General features: G+C 34.0%; 3 protein-coding genes across 5 annotated transcripts; 2 read left to right on the forward strand and 1 right to left on the reverse strand.

The window, feature by feature from the left end:
- Positions 1-1,074: 1,074 nt before the first annotated feature.
- Positions 1,075-5,474, forward strand: LOC107023442. Its single transcript, XM_015224135.2, has 7 exons — positions 1,075-1,532; positions 1,644-1,706; positions 2,453-2,589; positions 3,018-3,055; positions 3,154-3,199; positions 4,346-4,510; positions 5,149-5,474. Exons 1-7 carry the CDS (start codon positions 1,162-1,164, stop codon positions 5,325-5,327), a joined length of 999 nt encoding a protein of 332 aa, XP_015079621.1. The 5' UTR covers positions 1,075-1,161; the 3' UTR covers positions 5,328-5,474.
- A 2,640-nt stretch (positions 5,475-8,114) lies between these two features.
- On the forward strand, positions 8,115-12,642 carry LOC107023376 (protein MANNAN SYNTHESIS-RELATED 1-like). Of its 2 annotated transcripts, none has more exons than XM_015224056.1 (6): positions 8,115-8,408; positions 8,982-9,090; positions 9,192-9,262; positions 10,233-10,318; positions 11,277-11,856; positions 12,013-12,642. In XM_015224056.1, the coding sequence occupies exons 1-6, from the start codon at positions 8,313-8,315 to the stop codon at positions 12,289-12,291; spliced, it is 1,221 nt and encodes a 406-aa protein (XP_015079542.1). In that variant the 5' UTR covers positions 8,115-8,312; the 3' UTR covers positions 12,292-12,642. The 2 variants fall into 2 exon arrangements, with proteins under 2 accessions (XP_015079542.1, XP_015079543.1); XM_015224057.2 differs by having other exon boundaries at positions 8,225-8,408; positions 9,195-9,262; positions 12,013-12,608.
- Positions 12,643-12,780: 138 nt separating this feature from the next.
- Positions 12,781-18,921, reverse strand: LOC107023762 (metal tolerance protein C4). Of its 2 annotated transcripts, XM_015224559.2 has the most exons (13): positions 18,334-18,921; positions 18,186-18,240; positions 17,184-17,316; positions 17,031-17,086; positions 16,556-16,670; positions 16,403-16,460; positions 16,172-16,290; positions 15,976-16,095; positions 15,374-15,475; positions 15,226-15,298; positions 15,080-15,147; positions 13,392-13,452; positions 12,781-13,316 (listed from the first exon to the last, which is right to left on the reverse strand). In XM_015224559.2, exons 1-13 carry the CDS (start codon positions 18,638-18,640, stop codon positions 13,192-13,194), a joined length of 1,392 nt encoding a protein of 463 aa, XP_015080045.1. In that variant the 5' UTR covers positions 18,641-18,921; the 3' UTR covers positions 12,781-13,191. The 2 variants fall into 2 exon arrangements, with proteins under 2 accessions (XP_015080045.1, XP_027773864.1); XM_027918063.1 differs by lacking the exons at positions 12,781-13,316; positions 13,392-13,452 and adding an exon at positions 13,494-14,194.
- Between the last annotated feature and the right edge of the window lie 973 nt (positions 18,922-19,894).

Here is a 19,894-nt window from a genome sequence, read left to right on the forward strand (position 1 = left end):
ATAAAAATAAAAATTATTATAATCTATATATATGGTCAGACATAAAATGTTTTGGCCATAAAATTATTTTACTATCTCCAAAGTTAATTTTCAAATTAAAAATAATATTTCAAAGAAATACTTTAATGACGGTGTATACGATTTTCATTAAATATGATTATTTTTTTTTGCAAAATTCTATATATATCTTATATTTATAAGATTGAGTATAAAATTTTGCTTACTTGCTCCAAATTACTTGCAACAAGTCAAAAATAACTCAAATTTATATTTAATGGCTACACAAATTAAAATTAAAAGGAAAAATTTATTTTTTTTCAAATTTTCAGTGACGGGTAGAGGTGGGAATTCAATTCTTCGGTTCGATTTAATTAAATTTTAATTCGGTATTCAATTTTAGAAAAATGTGCACCATCCAAACTAAGACCGATTCGATTTGATTTAGTTCGGTATTTTTAAATCGATTTTTCAGTGTGAATAAAAATAAAGTGAAAATATAATAAAGTGTTAATAGTTTCATGTGCTTAATAAAAATAAATAGAAGGTAAATATGTAACATTATTTTTTATTTTTCTCATAATTGAATGAATAAAGAAGAGAACAACTATTAATTAAGGACTCACAATTTATGAGAACGTACATAAACAGCCAACAAGCGTTTGCTACTACAATGAACAGAAGCTAACAAGTGTTTGCTACAGCAATAATTCCAAACTTAATTGTCATTATAATGTTATATTAATATTAGTAAAATAATTTTTTCTAGTAAAAAGCTAGCTGAAGTAAAAAGTTTAAATAGGTCATGTAAATATTTCAAGTAAAAAATGTATAAGTATTATTAATTAACCATATAAAATATTTTAAATTTATTTAATAAAAATTCGATCCTCCAATACATCTTAATATCGCTCCCTTGCATCGAACTTCAAATCAAAATTTCAAAAATAAAAAACAAATACCAAACTGAAGAATTGAAATAATTTAATTCAATTAAATTTTTCGTCCACAGTGCCGCTAATTATCTGCATTAACAAGATAAGGTAATACATACTCACAAATGTAATAATTGCTAAAAAAAAAAAAAACTGTACTCAATTATTGAGCGTCTTTTGGGAGTAACAATGGTTTACTTTTCACTTGGCTAAACCTGGGCTTTTCACAATGCAGTATCCTCAAGCAACAGCTGCACCAGAGAGGGCGTGCGCCCATAGCCTCGTAGTCTTCTCCCCCAAAATAATCACTTGCAAAAATCGGCAGCCAGCTTCGCATTTCTGTTCCATAAAGTTTGGCTCAGCTCTTCAGTCCGGCACGTCTCTGTCAATTTCGCGTCGGGCGAACCACTGCGCCGCTGTACGGGCAACTTCGTCTTCATTCTCCAGCTCTGCCTCACCGTGGGATGAAAAACCCTACCAAGTTTTACCGAATGGCAAGATAGTGTACTTGGACGAACAGGATGTAGTCACCTTCCTTGACCCTCCCATGGAGCTTATTCCTTTGGACCCATCTTCTTATAATCCCGCCCTTTATCTCTGGTGAAACACTATTACTGAATTGCTTTGATAGACAATTAGTAAATTTGATGCATTTTAGCAATTAAACACTTATTTAGTCTCATTAATCTTGTTATTTGTTGTTATGGTTAGGAAGAAAATTGAGGATATTCCGGAGGAAAGGCGGCACAGGCTGTTGGCCTTGCTTAACCCAAGGTCTGTATGTTACTTGGTTTCCTTTTTTCTCTTGATTTTATGACTTGTGCTTCATGAAGCAGCGAATATTTCTCTTTGTCCCTTTTGTATGATTCGACTGAGTATGAAATTTAGTAGGATAGAATGACTTGTATACTGTATTGGTAAGAATAGATGATAGAATTACGTTACTAGGCTAGGTGAGACCAGTGTCATAAGCAAAACAATATTTTGGTTAAATTTGAACGATTTAAACAAAAATGAATTTGAATTCTTGAAAGATGTGAGAGTCTATTTTATGAAACATTTGATTAGAGGAAAGTAAACATTAGCCGTGTAAATTGGACGGAATATGTGTCTTTCCTTTACTGCATTCGTAGTTATTAGACATCTTGAGATATTACGCCCCATACATCCCCTGCTATTTAAGCCCCTCTGGACATCCTTTTGCTTTGTGATCTATGGCTATTATAAATTTATGATAAAGACTTGCTTTTATTGATTTTATTAGCTTGTAGAATCATAGAATACCTGATCTTTAGCTATATGCAAAAGCATGATTATCTCCTCCTCCCCCGACTGAGAAGCTTGCTATGCTCATTACATATATTTACACCTCAAACTATCACTTCTAGAGATTTATCATTTATGTCTCTTTTAAATATAACCCATCCTAGGCCTAGGGACAGTCAGCTTATGTAACGTAACATAGCACACAATTGATAGTGTTACAATATATCCTCATATCATTAGTTAACTTCAAGCAGGTTGATTTCACAAGCTTGGGAGATAGCTGGGACAAGGTACAACAATTCAAAACTGGTAGAGAAAAGTGCATCGAGCTTGCTAGCAACTGGAAATAGTGATACAGTTGCTGAATTTTGGAAGTGCAGAACAAGCGGAGGTTACTTATCTTCATTTTTTCCATTTTATGACCCAAATAGTTCTATATTCTGATTTATGTTTCTAATAATTCTGGATCATGACAAAGTGTTGTCCACGTTTAACCAAGATTGGTGGTGTGGTCTTTCTTCTATTTGCCCTTAGCATATGAAGTTTCAAGCAACTAGATGATACCAGATTTTGAAATCACATGTACTCAAAAAGAGTTTGACTGATAATTCACATATTTGATTTGGGGTGAGGGTAATCATAGAGATAGAGAGTCTGATGGTTGTGCAGCTTGGGCTATATGATCTTTAGATCCTTAGAAATCTACCCTACTTCTCTAACGGGACCTGTATTCTACTAGCTGCTAGTAACATACCAGTGTATGTCATTTTCAATTCAATGTTCGGTGAATGATTTTAAGATACTTTGAAATGTGAACAGGGCCACTGCAGATTGCCTGGTTAAATTTTTTCAAAAAGGTTGTACCCCTTACTGATGTCTTTTGAACTGATTTTTGGAAGAATTCAACTCTGATAATTTGGTGCTAATACTTGAGTTCCTTAATTAATTTTTACAGGTTGTATTTCACGCTGGTGATGGAAAGGCATACGGGCGACTTATTAGTAAGTTAGTTAAGAGCTATCTTAAGTTACACGCCAACAATTTCTTCTTTTTAAAATTAAGTTTTTCTCCGGAGAAGATAATTGTTTAAAGCTTTTTGCATTTTTTTACTCTGTAGTAATCTTGAGAATTCTTTTGCATTTTGTTACTCAGAGGTAATCTTGAGAATCCTTTGGCAGTTCGTTACCTTTCTGTTTATAAGTTGAGTGTCATGCTTGTTTGGGAATGTTGCTTTATTATTACAAAGACTGCAACCTCAGATATACAATACTCCCTCTGTTTTAATTTACGTATTTTACTTTCTGTTTTTAACCATTTAAAAGAGGATGTCACTAACTATATTTAGCATCTCTTTCTTCCAACATCCTATAGGACATGTTTAAGACCACAAGATTCAATGGGTATTTTGGTACATTACACACATATTTAAGATGTGTGTCCAGCAAGAAGAAAAATGTTTTCTAGAAAAATAAGTAGGTTTCTTACTTATTTTCTTGTGTTCGGTATGTAAGCAAAAAAAATTGTTCTTAAAGAATTTGTGTATACTCTATGGAGGTGGAGAGGGAGTAGGGTCTGAGGTGGTTGGGATGCGGACTACGGGGTGAAGATAAGGTGTGTTGGATGGTGGGAAGGACACAATGCTGCTTGTGGAACTCGTATTCTCTATTTCCTCTAAGGAAGTCATTTTCCTCATTTTTAAGGAACTTATTTTCTTAGAGAAAATATTTTCCAAAAATTTTAACCAACCAAACATTGGGAAAATAGGAAAACATTTGACTGAACACACATTTTGTTTAGGACCAGAAGATTCAAAAATCTTACTTACCTTCTTAAATTCAAACATGGGAAAATCGGAAAACATTTGACTGAACACACCCTTTGTTTAGGACCAGAAGATTCAAAAATCTTACTTACCTTCTTAAATTCCGTCATAGTCAAATCGTCGAACCAAGACTATTAAACGAAAAGTGGAGGGAATATATTATAATACTATCAAAAGAATAATGGACAGGAACAATATATTCGAATCAGGCAACGTACAATGAGCTTATTAGGATCCACACTAACCACTGATTAAATAATGATATGATTACTGCACAATTGATTTGCCTAGTATATTTTTCTAACCAATCATCCACATTATGCAGGCGAATCAGTTTTCTCTGGGCTCTCGAGTTCATTTTCTCCTTTGTACTTTACGGTTACTGAAGTCAAAGAAGTGATGTCTACAGAAGAGCCTTGTGATTTAGCATATGAATTCAAAGATGGAATATTGGATCTCCCTGATTTTCCTCGTGGTTTCCCCATGCCAGGTGAGAATTATTGCATCAGACTTCAGGATTCTTGTTGAACAGGATTAGACAGCTTCTCGTGCAAACCACATATTACCCAATAACCCCATATGCAGTTTGTGTTTTGTCGTTTTCTTCAACTTCAGTGGCCTATCTACCCTAGCCACTCCTGAACAATTGTTTCCTTACTGATTTACATACCCTGAAATACCAGGCTTGGTAGTGAGTCGTATACGTAGTTGTTTGGATTTCATTTTCTTTTGTATTGTCAAGTTGACTAATTCAAAACCTTATCTAGTCGGTTCCTGGTAGAAATTTTTTATGGACCCTATGATCCCACTATGTTCTCTATGGCACAAATATTATCAATAAAAATTGTATGCATGAAGTTTCTGTGTATGTCAACCTTCAACACACCTTTAAATGCTCCTCTTGCTTTCACTGTCCTATCTGACAGTTGGCTACTAAATCTTATAAGTGGGGTTGAGATGCTGGTAGGTTTCTTTCTCGATTTGATTGTTATTACCGAAGTTGCAACTAAAGAGTTGCAATTTCATGAAACCTCTTCTTGGCATTGATATGGCATTGCCGAGCTTTCCTTGTTGTTTCGTTTAGTGCACTTAAATTACTTACCTAATTGAGGTGTTTTAACATCTCAGCGGAGCATCCATGGCCATTTAACGATGAGATAGTCATATATATACGTCATGCCGGGCCAGGAGTGATGGTAGGGCAGGCCTGGCAAGAAGGAAAAGCATTACAACAAGTTCCTAAAAAGCTGTGTAGTGAAATCTTGATGGTGAAAGAGTATTTATCTTCTCAGCCACAATATGGCTAGTTAGTTGTTCTATTGTGTCAACTCTTTTGTTATCTGTGAGACTGTGACCATCTCTTGGTATGTAAGTTTTACAAGTGTACATATTGTCATTTCTAGTCTCATTTCTTACTGTTTGCCACTTCTACATGGATCATTATCCACTGTTCACGGTCTGGTTTGGTTAAAAATCAAAACTAGTTTTACTTCTACTTTTCAAACAAATGGAAGAAACATTGAAGTTAGAATGAAAAAGAAAACATTTAACAAGAATTTTAGTTGTAATCTTACTGTATTTTGGAAATGTGGTGGATTTGATTTATTTTTTTAGAAAGAGGATATTTTCCCATATTTGGAGCTTGGAAGAACCGATAAAGTATGTGATGTAACTAGAAGATGTTTCTCCTTTTTCAAACATAGATAGAGTAAAATGAAAGAAAGGAGTATGAGTACAAGAAACATTTGTTGTTATACTATAAAAGGAATAATTGATGTGAGAGTGAAATGAAAGTTATAATGTCTTTATTAAGTCCCCATATCAATGGGAAATGAAATCTAATTTACATGAAAATTAAAGTTAAGATTCATTTCACTAGATATTAGACTTGCCTAAATATACCGATAAAATAGGGTGCTGAAGAATAAAAAAATCCGCCCACCTAACCTTTTTTCACGAGGCGACAATTTTGTGTGAGGCGGCCAATCAACTTCACTCAACAACGCTTGCATTGTTTTCGTCCTCTTTTATATTCTCTTCTTTTTCTACATATAAGAAAAATAATATTGATAATTTTTTATTTTAGAGTCAAATTATAAAATTTTTGATTAATTTTTTATGATATGATATGCAAAAACAGTTGTAGTTTATTGTATATTTAGTATAGTTTTCGAATATTTAATTTTTTTAAAAAAAATATTAAATTAATGTAATTTAATTAAAATTTAAAAATTAATCAAATTGACTTTTAAGAAGCGCATCATGAGAAATAAAAGTGGACAGAGAGAATAGATGTATTATTATTTGTTACTATTAATCAAATTAATCATTTTGTCTTTGATACTATTAATTGTTTTTTAAATACTTCAAACACCTCAATATAATAAATATTTAATTCGAAAAAAGACAATATAAGGATAAAATTGATAAAAATTAATATTTTCTTTTAAAACATGTAAGAGAGAAATACAATACATGATTTCAAATAAATGAAGTGTATTTTTCCTTTCACCATCTCTTTCAACCTATTTATTTATTTATTTATTTGTTATAATTTCTAGACAACAATAGTAGGATTATTGAAAATTTTCATTCATCCAACGCCGGAGATGACGTGCAAGTTGCAACTCTGGTGGGTAGATATTGTTCTGTTTTTTCCACGTCACATGATATTATCAGAATTTAAATTACTAAATTTTATCATAATATTGTTGCACATGTACTTTTTTAATATTCTTAATTTGACAACTTGTAGATTCTAATTTTTGTAAAATATATTTAAAAAGACTAATAAATCGGTATCCAGATTGAGACAAAAAAGATTGATCATTGTACACTAACCGTCTATGATTTCTTTTTGAAATAGTGTATGATAGATAAAATTTTACTTTTTTTTTCACCCATTAATATGACATTATTTGATTATTAAATAGAGATGGTGAAAGGAAATTTTTAACATTTAAAAATTGTAATCTAAACTAAATCTGACTTATTTAGCTGAAAATCACTGATAGGGTAATTATTATTATTATAAAAGCTGATAGACAATAATAGTATTGCAACACCCCATTATTGAGGATAAAATAAGCATATAAAATTAAGTTATTTTTAAATATAAAAAAGTCACATTCTCTTCTGAACATATTAAAAAGGCAAGTGTTTACATTAAATTGGGATCGTGAGATTTTTAATAATTCATGTAAGGAGGGATGAAAGGTTAGAGTGCCAGTGTATAAGCAGATCTAGGTTCTTCGATTTTATCTTTTTAATAATATTTACACATTTTAAAACTAAATAAAAAAGATTTACTATAAAACACAAGACATGTAAAAAAAATTATAAAAAATCAAAGAAAACAAAAGCAGGATTACCTTTTATTATCTGATGATTGATGAAGCACATCGATAAGTCATAACTTCACCTTTTTTTTTCTTTCATTTCCGTGATATATGCTCAAAATTAGTATTTTCTTTGGTCATACTCCATCTTTTTTAGTCTTCTCTATTTAATCTTGGTAGGTTTTAGTTAACATTTTATCGTGGAAAAAAATCAACTAAAATTAGAGGTAATTCAGTAAAATGATAAAAACCTTTTCGTACTCCTTTCGTGCCTTTTTACTTGTTAACTTTTAAATTGACACACTTATTAAGAAAATAATTAATGACGTAGTGAGTTTATCATTTTGCACCTATTAATTATCAAGTGGATGAAGAGTTTTACATTTTTCAAAATAATTAATCATTTAATTGAGGTATAATAGATAAAAATAAGTTGTCCTTTTTTAATTTATCAAAATGAACAAGTAATTAGACATAACTATAAATAAAAAAAATAAACAAATAATTAACAATGGAAAAAATATTTCTTAAACTTTATATCCGATGCTACGAAATTTTGGGCCGGAAAGATAACGGCGTTGTGTTTAGGCGCTGAATCGTTTTCAAAAGAAGTGTCGGTGGTAGAAAAATGAACGTCGAAAAAAAAAAATAATTGAGAGCGCCACTCTGTCAGTCATCTGTCCTTATCCTGATTGGCCCTAATTAATCCAACTTGGTAAATTTACAACAAATAGCACTGCTACACTTGCTGCTAATTCTACTTAATTACCAAAAGCAGTGATATATCCCGCCGGACTTTTAGTTTTTCTTGCTGGTAATTTAATCATTTATATATAAAACTCAGCATCCTAATACACATTTTCACTGTGAAGTTGCTGCTCCATGTTACACTGTACCTTCAACTTCTTCCATATTTGATTCCTTGTGAACAGAGCTTTGTTGGATCCGTGAGAAATGGCAGTGGATCCGAGACAAATTGTTGCTGGTGTTCTTACTGTTACCATGTTTGTTATGCTCGGCAACATGATCACGAGGGATCACTTTTATCCAGTAATTCCTCTCATATTCATGTTCTGTCTATTTGATTTTGAGTTCATTTGATGTTATGTTCTGTGGATTTGTACATCTACATGAGCGGCTATTCTAACTGCATAATTACAGTTGCTGTTGCTCTTCATTTTTGGCCGATTGATGCTTTGTTTTTGGCTTTGTTGAGTTGTTTGTTCTGCTGCTGCTTTAGATGTTACTCTGGTCTCTGATCCTATTATTATGTTTCTGGATTTCATTATATTGTTCGAACTGAATCGAACTATGCAGTATTTAACTCGTTTTGAAAAGATTCTAGTATTTTCAATCAACAAATATTCTCACCGGCAGTTGCAGCAAACTTTCACTACTGTTACCTAGTAGACTTCATAGTTTACTGAAAGATCCCGTGATTTCTGGCTTAGCCTTAGCTAAAAATGATTTATCTAATTAATTTCTGCATTTAGAGATTCTATAAGATTATGCCAAAAACAGATTAGAAAACAGTGTCTAGTGTCAACATTTGACTATGTGATATTCTTTGTTAAATTGTTTGGACATTTCTGATTTCCTTTGACCGTTTTCCTGCTGATGTAGGTGGATTCTGATATATCTATCCATAGTACCAGTAAGCAGAGCCTGGGGACTGGCCCTTGGATGAAGGGTGGTGAATCCGTAAAGCCTTGTTGGACTAAACCAGTTCCGCGTGAGTGATTTAATAATCTTGATTTTTTAAGGTTTATCTTTTATTATCTTAATTTCTTTTAAGCAATTTGTACATCTCTTATTCTATGATTTTCTCAACAGAAGAAGCTGACCAATCACAAGGATTTGTGACCTTCTCACTTACTAATGGTCCTGAATATCATGTCTCTCAGGTATCTTACTAGTGTTAGATCTTGAGTTTATCAAATAGCAGTAGGTGCATAATTACCTGCAATGTACTTGACAAACTAATTGCAAACTTTAGGTTCTATCTTGTAGTCAAGCATTTGTTTGCTGCAAATGGTATTTACAAGTTTGCTTTTGATGTTATTTGTTTTGTACATAATTTACTAATGTTTAGGATGATCCATGGAGACGTTCAACAGCAGAACTCAGCACCATTTTATCTCCTACTCATGTTGAGAACTGTAAAAGGAGCACAATACTGTCCCATTTCATGTTTTTGGAAAAACCTTATAAAACTACGGTATATGAGGCATAATTAGCTATTAAAGTGGAGAAATTACGTTGGACATTCATTTTCTTGCTTTTTTGGTTACGTTTACACTTGATAATTTGTTTCTTTTCACTCTACGGGTATTAATAATCGTCTAAGATTACTTGTCCACCTGACATTTTTAGTTGGTCTGTTTGCTTCTGATCTGAAATGATTGTGTGTATGGTACTCCAGATTCCAGGCCATTCAAATATTTCAAGTGGTCATATGAATTGCATCTGTTTCTTTTGTGTAGGGGTGCTAAGCAGCATAGTTACTTCGATGGGTCTTTCTTTAATCCATATTGATGTTCATTCTTCTTGGTTGAGATACTGTGACTACAGTTTCTGTCTCCAATCACATTTCTTTATGCCAGCATACAGTGGGTAGGGGGTGGATGGGATAGAAACTGAACTTTAAACCACTACTTGATATTTCTGTATTCCTTGTATCATGGTTATTTCTCATTAGCTTGGAGGAGTATCTGGCACTTTCTTAAATTACATCATCACTTCGCCTTTCTGTTTATGCTCCTAGCGAAGTGCAGATTCTTGTAAATGTTATAGGATGAGTTAGACTTATACAGAGTTGTGTCTATGTTTGTCTTCTCTTCTATTGTCTTATTCTGTGTGGAACTGGCATGTTAGATTGCTGATGCAGTTATAGTAGCGAGGTATCTGCGTGCAACTCTTGTAATCCCAGACATCAGAGGGAGCAAACCTGGGGATAAGAGGTCAGTGTTCTCTATGTGTTTTCCCTATCTCTTGTTATTCTTGCAAAGTTTTAATGTTGTTTTAAATGAGAACTATTTAAGGAATTTAATCTGTATTTGACATTTATAAAGGTTACTTGAATTGTTCTTTCTCTATACACCCTTGGAACATCATATTTCTTGTGCCTGATATGCCCAGATGGAAACTCAGCTCACTTATGAGTCAAGATACTGCATTCATTTCTTTGGGAAAGATCTCCTTTATTATTTTCTTACATCTTCCTTATTTTCATTTTCACTCCATTCCCTGTTTGGAAGAGCCTTGAACCGAGGGTCTATCTGAAACAACCTCTCTGTCTCTGAGGTAGGGGTAAGGTTAGCTTACACTCTACCCTCCCAAGACAGGACATTAGGTATGTTGCTGTTCCCAGCTTGGAAGAGCTTGTAAATGTCCAATTAAAAGAGATTTTGTGCATGGCACATAGGTCTACCAATTTAATTTTTTTCTAGTCTCCTACTGCTCCTTTTCTCTTTCTTGGCCCGTAATGATTATAAGTTGTACTTATTGCTATTTTTTCTTATTCATGTGTCTGCTGCCTTTGTTTTAGAAAAGCTCGCGGCTTTAATTGTGTTTAAAGCCCTAGCAGACACTAGACACTTATCTACATTCTTTTGTCTCTGATAACTCTAATTTGGAGATAGAGTCCTGAGCAGACATTGGATATGATTTTCATGAGCTATTCCTAGTTGAAGTTTCTGTCTGTAGAACTATAACCTTTGGAAGCTGGAAATTAGAGTTGTAAAAGCTGGAATTTTAGTGGGCTTGCTTAATATTTGATGAGCTCTTTCAAAATCTAATGGCTTTTCAGTACTGCTGATAATCTGTGAATTTTATCGATTTTTAGTTTTCATATCATCTTGGTCCACACTTTAGTCACCCAAAATTTGAAGATTCATGAAGGCCATTTGTGATTTTCAGGAACTTTGAAGACATCTATGATGTTGAACACTTTGTGAGAAGCCTAGATGGTGTGGTCAAAGTAGCAACAACTCAGCCTGCTGAAGTCTCATCAAGAAATCTTGCTGTTGTGAAGGTTCCAAATAGGGTTTCTGAAGATTATATTGCTGAAAACATTGAACCAGTTTTCACATCGAAGGGAAACATAAGGCTGGCAACATACTTTCCTTCAGTGAACATGAAAAAAACGAAAGAGAAGAGTAATACCGACTCAATTGCATGTATGTCGATGTTTGGAACTCTAGAGCTTCAACCAGAAGTTAATGAAGTAGTTGAGTCCATGGTGGAGCGCTTAAGAACTTTGAGCGCAAAGTCAAAAGGACAGTTTGTTGCAGTGGATCTGAGGGTTGATATATTGGAGAAAAAGAGTTGCCAAGGTGACAGTTCTCTTAAATCAAAGAGCTGCTATGGTCCAGAGGAGATTGGTATGTTCTTGAGAAAAATTGGTTTCAACAAGGATACAACTCTATATCTGACTCAATCAAGGTGGGATAGCAGCCTTGATGCATTGAAGGATCTCTTTCCTAAAACGTATACAAAGGTCTGGTTTCTTTACTTATTATATTTAATGTTTCACAATATTTTGCTCTACTGTCAGATTGTATGTTTAGAAAGTGAAACAATCTATATGCTTCTATGTATCTCCATGTGTGCTTTTACTATTTGTGTTGCTTACTCCTCTGAAACACAACTGCAGGAAAGCATTATGCCCATTGACAAGAAGGCAAAATTTCTCGACTCAGAGTCTTCTGAACTGGAGAAGGTAATCGACTTCTACATGTGTTCTGAGAGTCATGTTTTCGTACCAGCAATCTCAGGCCTCTTTTATGCCAATGTGGCTGGTAAGAGAATTGCTTCCGGAAAGACACAGATTCTTGTTCCAGCTGATATTCCTGGCTCTTCTGCTGCTTCGACTGATTACATATCCCATTATGTCTCAAAGAAGAACCACTTCGCCTATTCATGTTTCTGCTAGCTCCCTGTGAAGAAAGGCTGAAAAATGCAGATGGTTGAGATGGCGGATTTCTTCTACGTTATTCCTCGCACTTATGTTTGTAAGAAACACAGGTTTGTTTGGTTCATAGAATTAAGCCTACCATTTATTAGAGGTCTTGATGGAAAAGGTCAGGGCCACAAATAGTCGAATGTTGAATTTAGCATTTGTAGAGCAGATTTTATTTACATGTCAGTAAAGCTATTTCAAACAAAAACACTTGGCGTGTTGAATTTTTTCTGTTATGATTGTTGTCAACTCCATTCCAATCAATGGAGATTGGAGCGTCCCGTTATAAATAGTGAAATTAAATAGCCTATGGCCTTTTATTTACGATCTGTCATCATGTACTATTTACAGTTCTTATAATGAAAGAATATCAGATCAGTTTTTTAAAACTTTGTCATGCCATATTCTTCACTTTTAGGACTAGTACTAATTCTAAATATTAAGCTTTGCCTTAAGCACAAGTTTATGGAAAACAAAAAAAAATCGGCCCTGTTGAATTATCACTTGTCTGATGTCTCTAATGTTCATATATTACATAATAACAATTGATAGTATAGAGAGTAATAACCAGGAACCGTTCTTTACACTGCTAATAATGGATATCTAATCTCTCCAATGCACCTTTCATATGTCACTGAGTTTCTTTGCACTAGCACAACCGTAGCTGGAAATGATTAAAAGCTTCTATTCTTTCTCACAAGAAAAATATAAGCAGAGGATCATTATCCCCTACACTGAAATGTCGGTGTAGAGAAAGCTTCCTTGGTAGCATCCAAGCTTTAATGATATTCCCAGAATTCATCAATCATGTATGCCATTTTGTTATAATTTGAACAAGTTCACATAGCTCAATATATTTATTAAGCTATATACTCATGGGGTTGGCACAATTGGATTATGGGCTTCAATGTCCACATGCCTAATGCCTGGAACTATTTCCTGGATTTCTTTTTCTAGCCTATCAACTTCACTCCCTAGTGCTGTGACAACTTCCTCACCTGCCAAGAAAGAAGAGAGAGTTCATAGCATTTAACTGGTGCAATTAACAATCATACGTTTAAAGTTAGGCATACCATAGATTGACATCATTTTCAGTAAAGCTGCATCATCCTTCTGCTCTGAAGCCTCTCGAAACTAAATATGAAAAGAGAAAATAACTGACTATTACATATCATATCGCCAAGGGTGAAGAAGAAAGTGAAATAATATTTATGGTCTTCATATATCAAGCTGAAGAGTGAAGATATGATAATTCAAGAAATATGTCATCAATGTTATGCAAAATCAAATAGAGATGAAGTAACTGAACTTAAAGAATGTATAAGCAAGAAATGAACAATGTGCCAAGCAGATATTACATCAAAACAACAAAAAAGCAAAAAAGTAGGGTCAAGAAACTTGCAGAAAGTCCAACATCAATGGAGCATAATATCTTTGTTCTATCCAGGTTTCCACGTCAAGGACAGATACTATCTTAAAGTAAAATCCCTGGCAAGGTTAATTGCTAAACCTCTAGTTGTTAGCATATGTTTGGAACTCTATTTGTCAAACATGTGTGTGTTAAATATCTTGGTGGAACTCTATGCTCCACGATATAATCAAATAGTTCAGATTTTCTTGGATAGCAAACAATTTAAACCAAAAAGTTTGTTGTGGGTGGAATAAAATTCTTCTGTAATATCAGTGCCATGCTGGGTCAGAGGTTAGCAGAGTTGCAGCAGATACCACAAATCCAGAATGAAGTAGCTAGTTGAGCCAAAATCATGTAGTTAAGAAAAAATGAGCTCTTTTATCTGGTAATGACATGACTACACAAAAGGATACAACTTGCTCTCTAGGAGAATAGGCTTTAAAGAACCTTGCAGATGATGATCAACTGTAAGTAGGAAGATGAACAGCTTGAGTACAGGAGGCCGTTACTTGAACTATGAAGCACAAACACACAGACATGATGCAGAAACATACAAATAAGCACTGTTCATCCATCTTCTTTTACCAAATTAATTTTGATCTTTTTATATTAAGATGTCCCAAAATACGCAACATATATCTTTAGATAATAATATCCAACAATTCTGCAATGTTTCAAGACTTAAAGCCATCTAATATTTAAAATTTCGATCATGATTTTGTTTTTCACTACACCAGTTTCTCCGAAACTTCAAATCGTTCTACAACTACCAATAAACTAACATACAACTAATCTAAGAGTTAAAATTGTAATCATGAATTTCTTTTTTCAGTACACAACTTCTCCAAAACTTCAAATTGTTCTGCAACTACGAATAAACTATGCAAGTCAAATCAACCATGCCAACTTAAAGAGTTTCACACAAACCAGGACAGACCAATTTGTGTGTTACAAAAACAAGTGATCATGTTTGTATTTCATATTATTAATATGACAAATCACTATATTTAATAATGCACATCAGATCCACCTGGTTACCCTCACTTGTTTTCCAATTTGGCTTTATCCTATAGATCATTGTATTCTAGGAATTTATGTTGAGTTTTTGTTACATCTTCCTAAAAAAAGTCAATCTTGAAAAACACCAACGTAGGGCCAAAGACTTGTCACCAGATTGGCATGGTAAAGAAGTATCAAATGTATTCTATTTTAGGAAAGATGAAGGACTCTATCAATCCATTGATGTTATCAGCTACTGAAATGCAAAAACAAGATGCAATTTTCCCTCCTTCACCCCAATGAGAGGTGGTGTGGTGGAAGAATTAAGAAGTTGCATGCAAAACTAATAACCTGTCTAGCCCACTCTTCACGTCCAGCTCTCTCTAGATAATTTTGAACCAGCACTACGCCATTGAAGTCTGCAATATAAAGCAACATATTAGAAGGTGTACCTTAAAGAAACTGAAGAATAGAAATGAAGAACCAGATCCCATCACCTATCTCAGCCTTAAACCTAAAGAACCCAGGCCCAATCACCTCACTTTTGCAATCATAAATGGAATCAACAACCTGTATCAAGTAAAGTTTCGATGGTTTAGTTAGGCAAAGAGGTCAGCAGAGTAGAGTGATCCAGAATTAACATACTGGATCATTTTTCAGGAACTGAAGAACCCTGTCCATGTCATTGTCATCAATTGCTCTACCGATTAAAGCATGTCGATTTCTCTGAATCAGAAATATAGCAACCTGCATTTCAAATTGCATTGTCACATAATAATCCTCCTTTCTTTCAGAACTTAAGTTTGAGATGACAGGCAAAGAACGTAAAGGCATCAGACAGACAACAAAGTTAAGTCATCCATATCACATAGAGGTTTGTGAGACGAGTCTTCAAATTTCACTTGTCTAGGTCAACATCTTTCTTATATGCTAATTCGCAGTCACTCAAGTTACTTCGGCCCCAGTATTAACTTCAGAATCACGATACAAGAGCTAAGAACAACCACCACCACTTGATCCCTATCTAAACTAGAATTGGCTGTATGAATTATCAATATCTATCCCGCTGCATTTTGATCCATTTTCTAATACTCAATATTTTATTTATTCATGAACTCGAATTTTTAAGAAATCATAATTTCATTCATGTGGGGCATCATTTTTGAATCATGCTAACACATATTGAAAATACATACAGATCACAATGCCTGAATTTCAGGACAAGTTCAAGGTTTAGCATCACATACCATTCCTAGAAGATTGCCCACTATAATGGAACCAATGGGATCATAAATTGGATTTCCAGTGGCATTTACAGCAACCAGTGATGCGGCAGCAATGGCTAGACCTGTAACAGCAGCACCATCCTACAAATTGAACATCATATTACACATCACTGACAAAGACATCATGAGTAGGAGCACAAGAAAGCATGTAGGTCACCTCTGTCATGACAGCTACAGCTGTAGGATCATGACCACGCCAAATGTAATCTCTCACTGTCATTCCTTCAGCAGCAGCTCCTTTTCTGACAGATTGAATAGCCACAACGAGAGAAATACCTACAAGAGATCCAGGGTCCGGAAAGAATATGTAGAGAGTGAGATAAGGGGTAGAAAACATAAAAGGAACAAACATTCTAACTACTTGTATTTATTAGAGAAGAATTCATACCCTCTATAATGAATGAGCCACCAATCACCAGTGCTGCATATCCAATATTTGTAGGTTGCTGAAACAAATACATAGGAAGAATATAGTTCTAGTTGATGTGAATGCACAGTATTTAACAACAGATGATGGATCACTGTATTTCAATTTAAGTACCTCAGTAGTCCACAAGTTTTGTACTCCATGAACTATAGTAGCACCACAGCCAAGACAAAAGATACCAACAGCAGATATCAAAGACCAGACAAATCTTTCCTTAGAGTAGCCGTATCTGAAATGATAAAATAAGTTCAACAAGTTCATCAGCCTCTAAGCCTCGGAAACACATGTCACCAGATAAAAAATCTTTTCCACTATATCTGTGTGAGACAAAAGCGATCATAATGTGTTCAATTTATTGTTGTTAAAACTTTGGCCAGACGCATATATTTGAAAAAAAAATATCTTGTACGATGCAGCTGCACATTCACGAAATCAGTGGTAAATATTTTCATTTGCAATGAAAGAAAATACTGCTATATCTACAGGTGTGCTCTACTCAAATACTATAGAATTTTTTTTTTTAAAAAAAAAGGAATGGGGGAGGGGGGAGGGGGGAGCATGTCTGCAATGTCAAGGTATTGGGACTTACGGGTGGATAGCATCTGGTGCACGTCTGGAGCTACTTAAACCATAAGCAAGAAGCGCCTAAAAAGCAAGCAATCAAGATTTGTTTGATTGACGAAATATAAAAGATGGAACTTGGCTCATACCAGGCCAAGTTAGTTTTAAACATGTGCAATACCTGATTTGCGAAATCCGCAACTGAATGCACAACTTCAGCCAGCATGACATGGCTGGAACTGACAAACCAGACCCCAAACTTCAGGGAAAAAACAAGAAAATTGCACCATAAAGCTGTTGTGACTGCTCGCTGGCTACGAAAATTAAAAAAAAGGAACAAATTACATGGTGACACAATATACATGTTCATAGTTTTAGCTAAGAAATATCTTCCCTTTTTAGTCAATATAGGTTGCCACGATTGTACAGGATAAGGTTTTGATGTAAACATTTTAATCTAGAGAAACTATTAATCACTTTGATAGTGAAGTCATTTCCACCACTCTATGTGAAACACTGCTATGTCTGACCAAATGGAGTCCAAATTAAGCAAACATGTCGAAATTCATTTAATGTTATTGAGTGCTACTTGATTGAATATGGATTATCACCTTCCCAAGCAACACCTTTGAATGATGATTAAATTACTTGCAATAAGATAACTGAGTTCCAGTGGAATATAGTAGATAGTACCATAGTGGCTGTGTCCAAATCCCAAAGTTAAGTATTCTTTAGGAATATCAACTGCACAAACCTTCTCTTATGCATGTCAAAATATACAATTTAACCTAAATTTACTGTTAACGTAATGTGACACTGATAACTCATTTCATGTAACTTTAATCAATATTTCTTCTAAAGCTGTGATGTTTGGACTAACTTGTGCTGTTATTAACTAATGTGTTTGTCAACTTGTTACAGTTCACAAGCACTGGTGTCTGGTTATCATGCCCACCAGGGTTGGGGGCATGAGCTTACAGTCCAGTGTTATTTTTATGTGTTGCTTACATTTCCCCTTGTCATACGGGAAGGATTATCGAATGGTGATGAGGGATTTTTTATGCTAACAATAAAAAAAGGTTAAATTTGCAGATTTCTAAGAAACAGCAAGGTTATTTATTCAATTATTGTTCAGAAAGGAAACAAAAGGAGCATCATATATGACGAGAACAACACACGTTACCCAGGATCATCCACCACTTCTATTGTCTTTAACTTCTTTGGTCTGGTAATCAACCCTGAAAAGAGCAATTTTCTAAAATACTACACATAGTGAACTCTAATTGGTAAAGCTATCCGTAATTCGTATTAACTCATGAAATGACACTCACCGCGGCTGAGGAACAGGTGACTACTATTTCTGGAAATTGAAGACGATACCACATTTAGCGAAGAATTAACCGAGAATATACTGCGCAACGCGAATGAAGGCCCCTGACCTCCACTGAAATTTGAATACGGATGGCATTGAAATCTATTATAAGCATCGAAATGAGGTTTAGTTTCTTCTTTGATTTCGGATGAGCAAGTGTGAAAAGCGCCAAAGTCAAATTTATCGAGAGCTGCAGAGAGGGAATAAGATCCTTGATAACGATGACGATAGCAGCGAAGAGCAGAGAGAACACCACGGGTAGGCATCAATGCGTGATAAACAAAGGATTATATACTCCAGCAGAAACTAGTTTCGGCACTTCACCAAGGCAAACAAAGGATTATATGCTCCAGCAGAAGTAGTTTCGGCACTTCACTAAGGCTTTAGGGTTTTGAGGTTCTACAGTGAACGTGAGCTCCAAAACTCATTGCGAAAAATGAAGCATCAATGGTGGAATCGGAAATCCCCTCAAGAGATTCTTCATGGGTAAAGAAGAAGCATATTCCCTAAAAGCGTGTCCCCTTCCCAAATTTACTGATGTTTGGGCTGTTGGGCCTGAACCATCAATGGACCATTGCAATAGCCTTTGGGTCATTCACATAAATGTCATTTGATTTTGACAATGAAATAAATGATAATTTTTTTTTGTTACAAATTTATATTTTCGTATTATAATGAAATATAAGTTATACCTTAAAAACGCATAACACGTTATAACATCAGAGTTATGTCATAAAAAGGCATAACTTGGTTTCCACAAAATGGATACATGTAAAGTTTCAATTTTATAACTTACATGCTATGTCGTAAAAGACATAATTTACTTCTGTGTTGAATGAGACAAAAAATTCTTTATGCTTATGTCTAGAGAAATTATGTCATAATATTCATTTGTTATGCTTATGTCTAGAGAAATTAAACTGATTGTATATAATATTCATTTGTTAATTGTATATATAGTAAGCTTGAAATATGTTTCTATATTTGAGGGTGTAACGTTTATATATACAATATTTTATTATGTTCATAATTTTTTGTATATATCGACGAATTTGTATAATGTATTATAATATTATAGAGTGATTTTAACAAATTTCTTTATACAAAATTAAATAATTGTATACAAATAGTTATTACCTCATAAGACTTTATATATGTTACCTTAATATACAACTCACTATATACCTAACTTTAGTAATTGGTATACAACTAATAGAATATACAATTAAGAACTGTTTCATAATACTTTGTATATATTAACTTAATATACAAACCACTATATACATAACTTTGTAATTTGTATATAAATTACACTACATGATGTTCTCGATATTCTTCAGATTTGTCCAGTTTTGATGAGGCAGATTCAATCTCTTCTCAATCAATGTTTATGACTTTTCTCTTACTTCCACCTTCAACAATCTTAATGCCGCTAGATTTCGCGTTGTTGATGACTTTATGAATTGCCATTGGGTCATTTTTTTTCATGGATCTCCATTCTTCAATAGATTGTTCAACTT

Source organism: Solanum pennellii, chromosome 6 (genome assembly GCF_001406875.1).
Source record: "Solanum pennellii chromosome 6, SPENNV200".
NCBI classification, from domain to species: Eukaryota; Viridiplantae; Streptophyta; class Magnoliopsida; order Solanales; family Solanaceae; genus Solanum; species Solanum pennellii.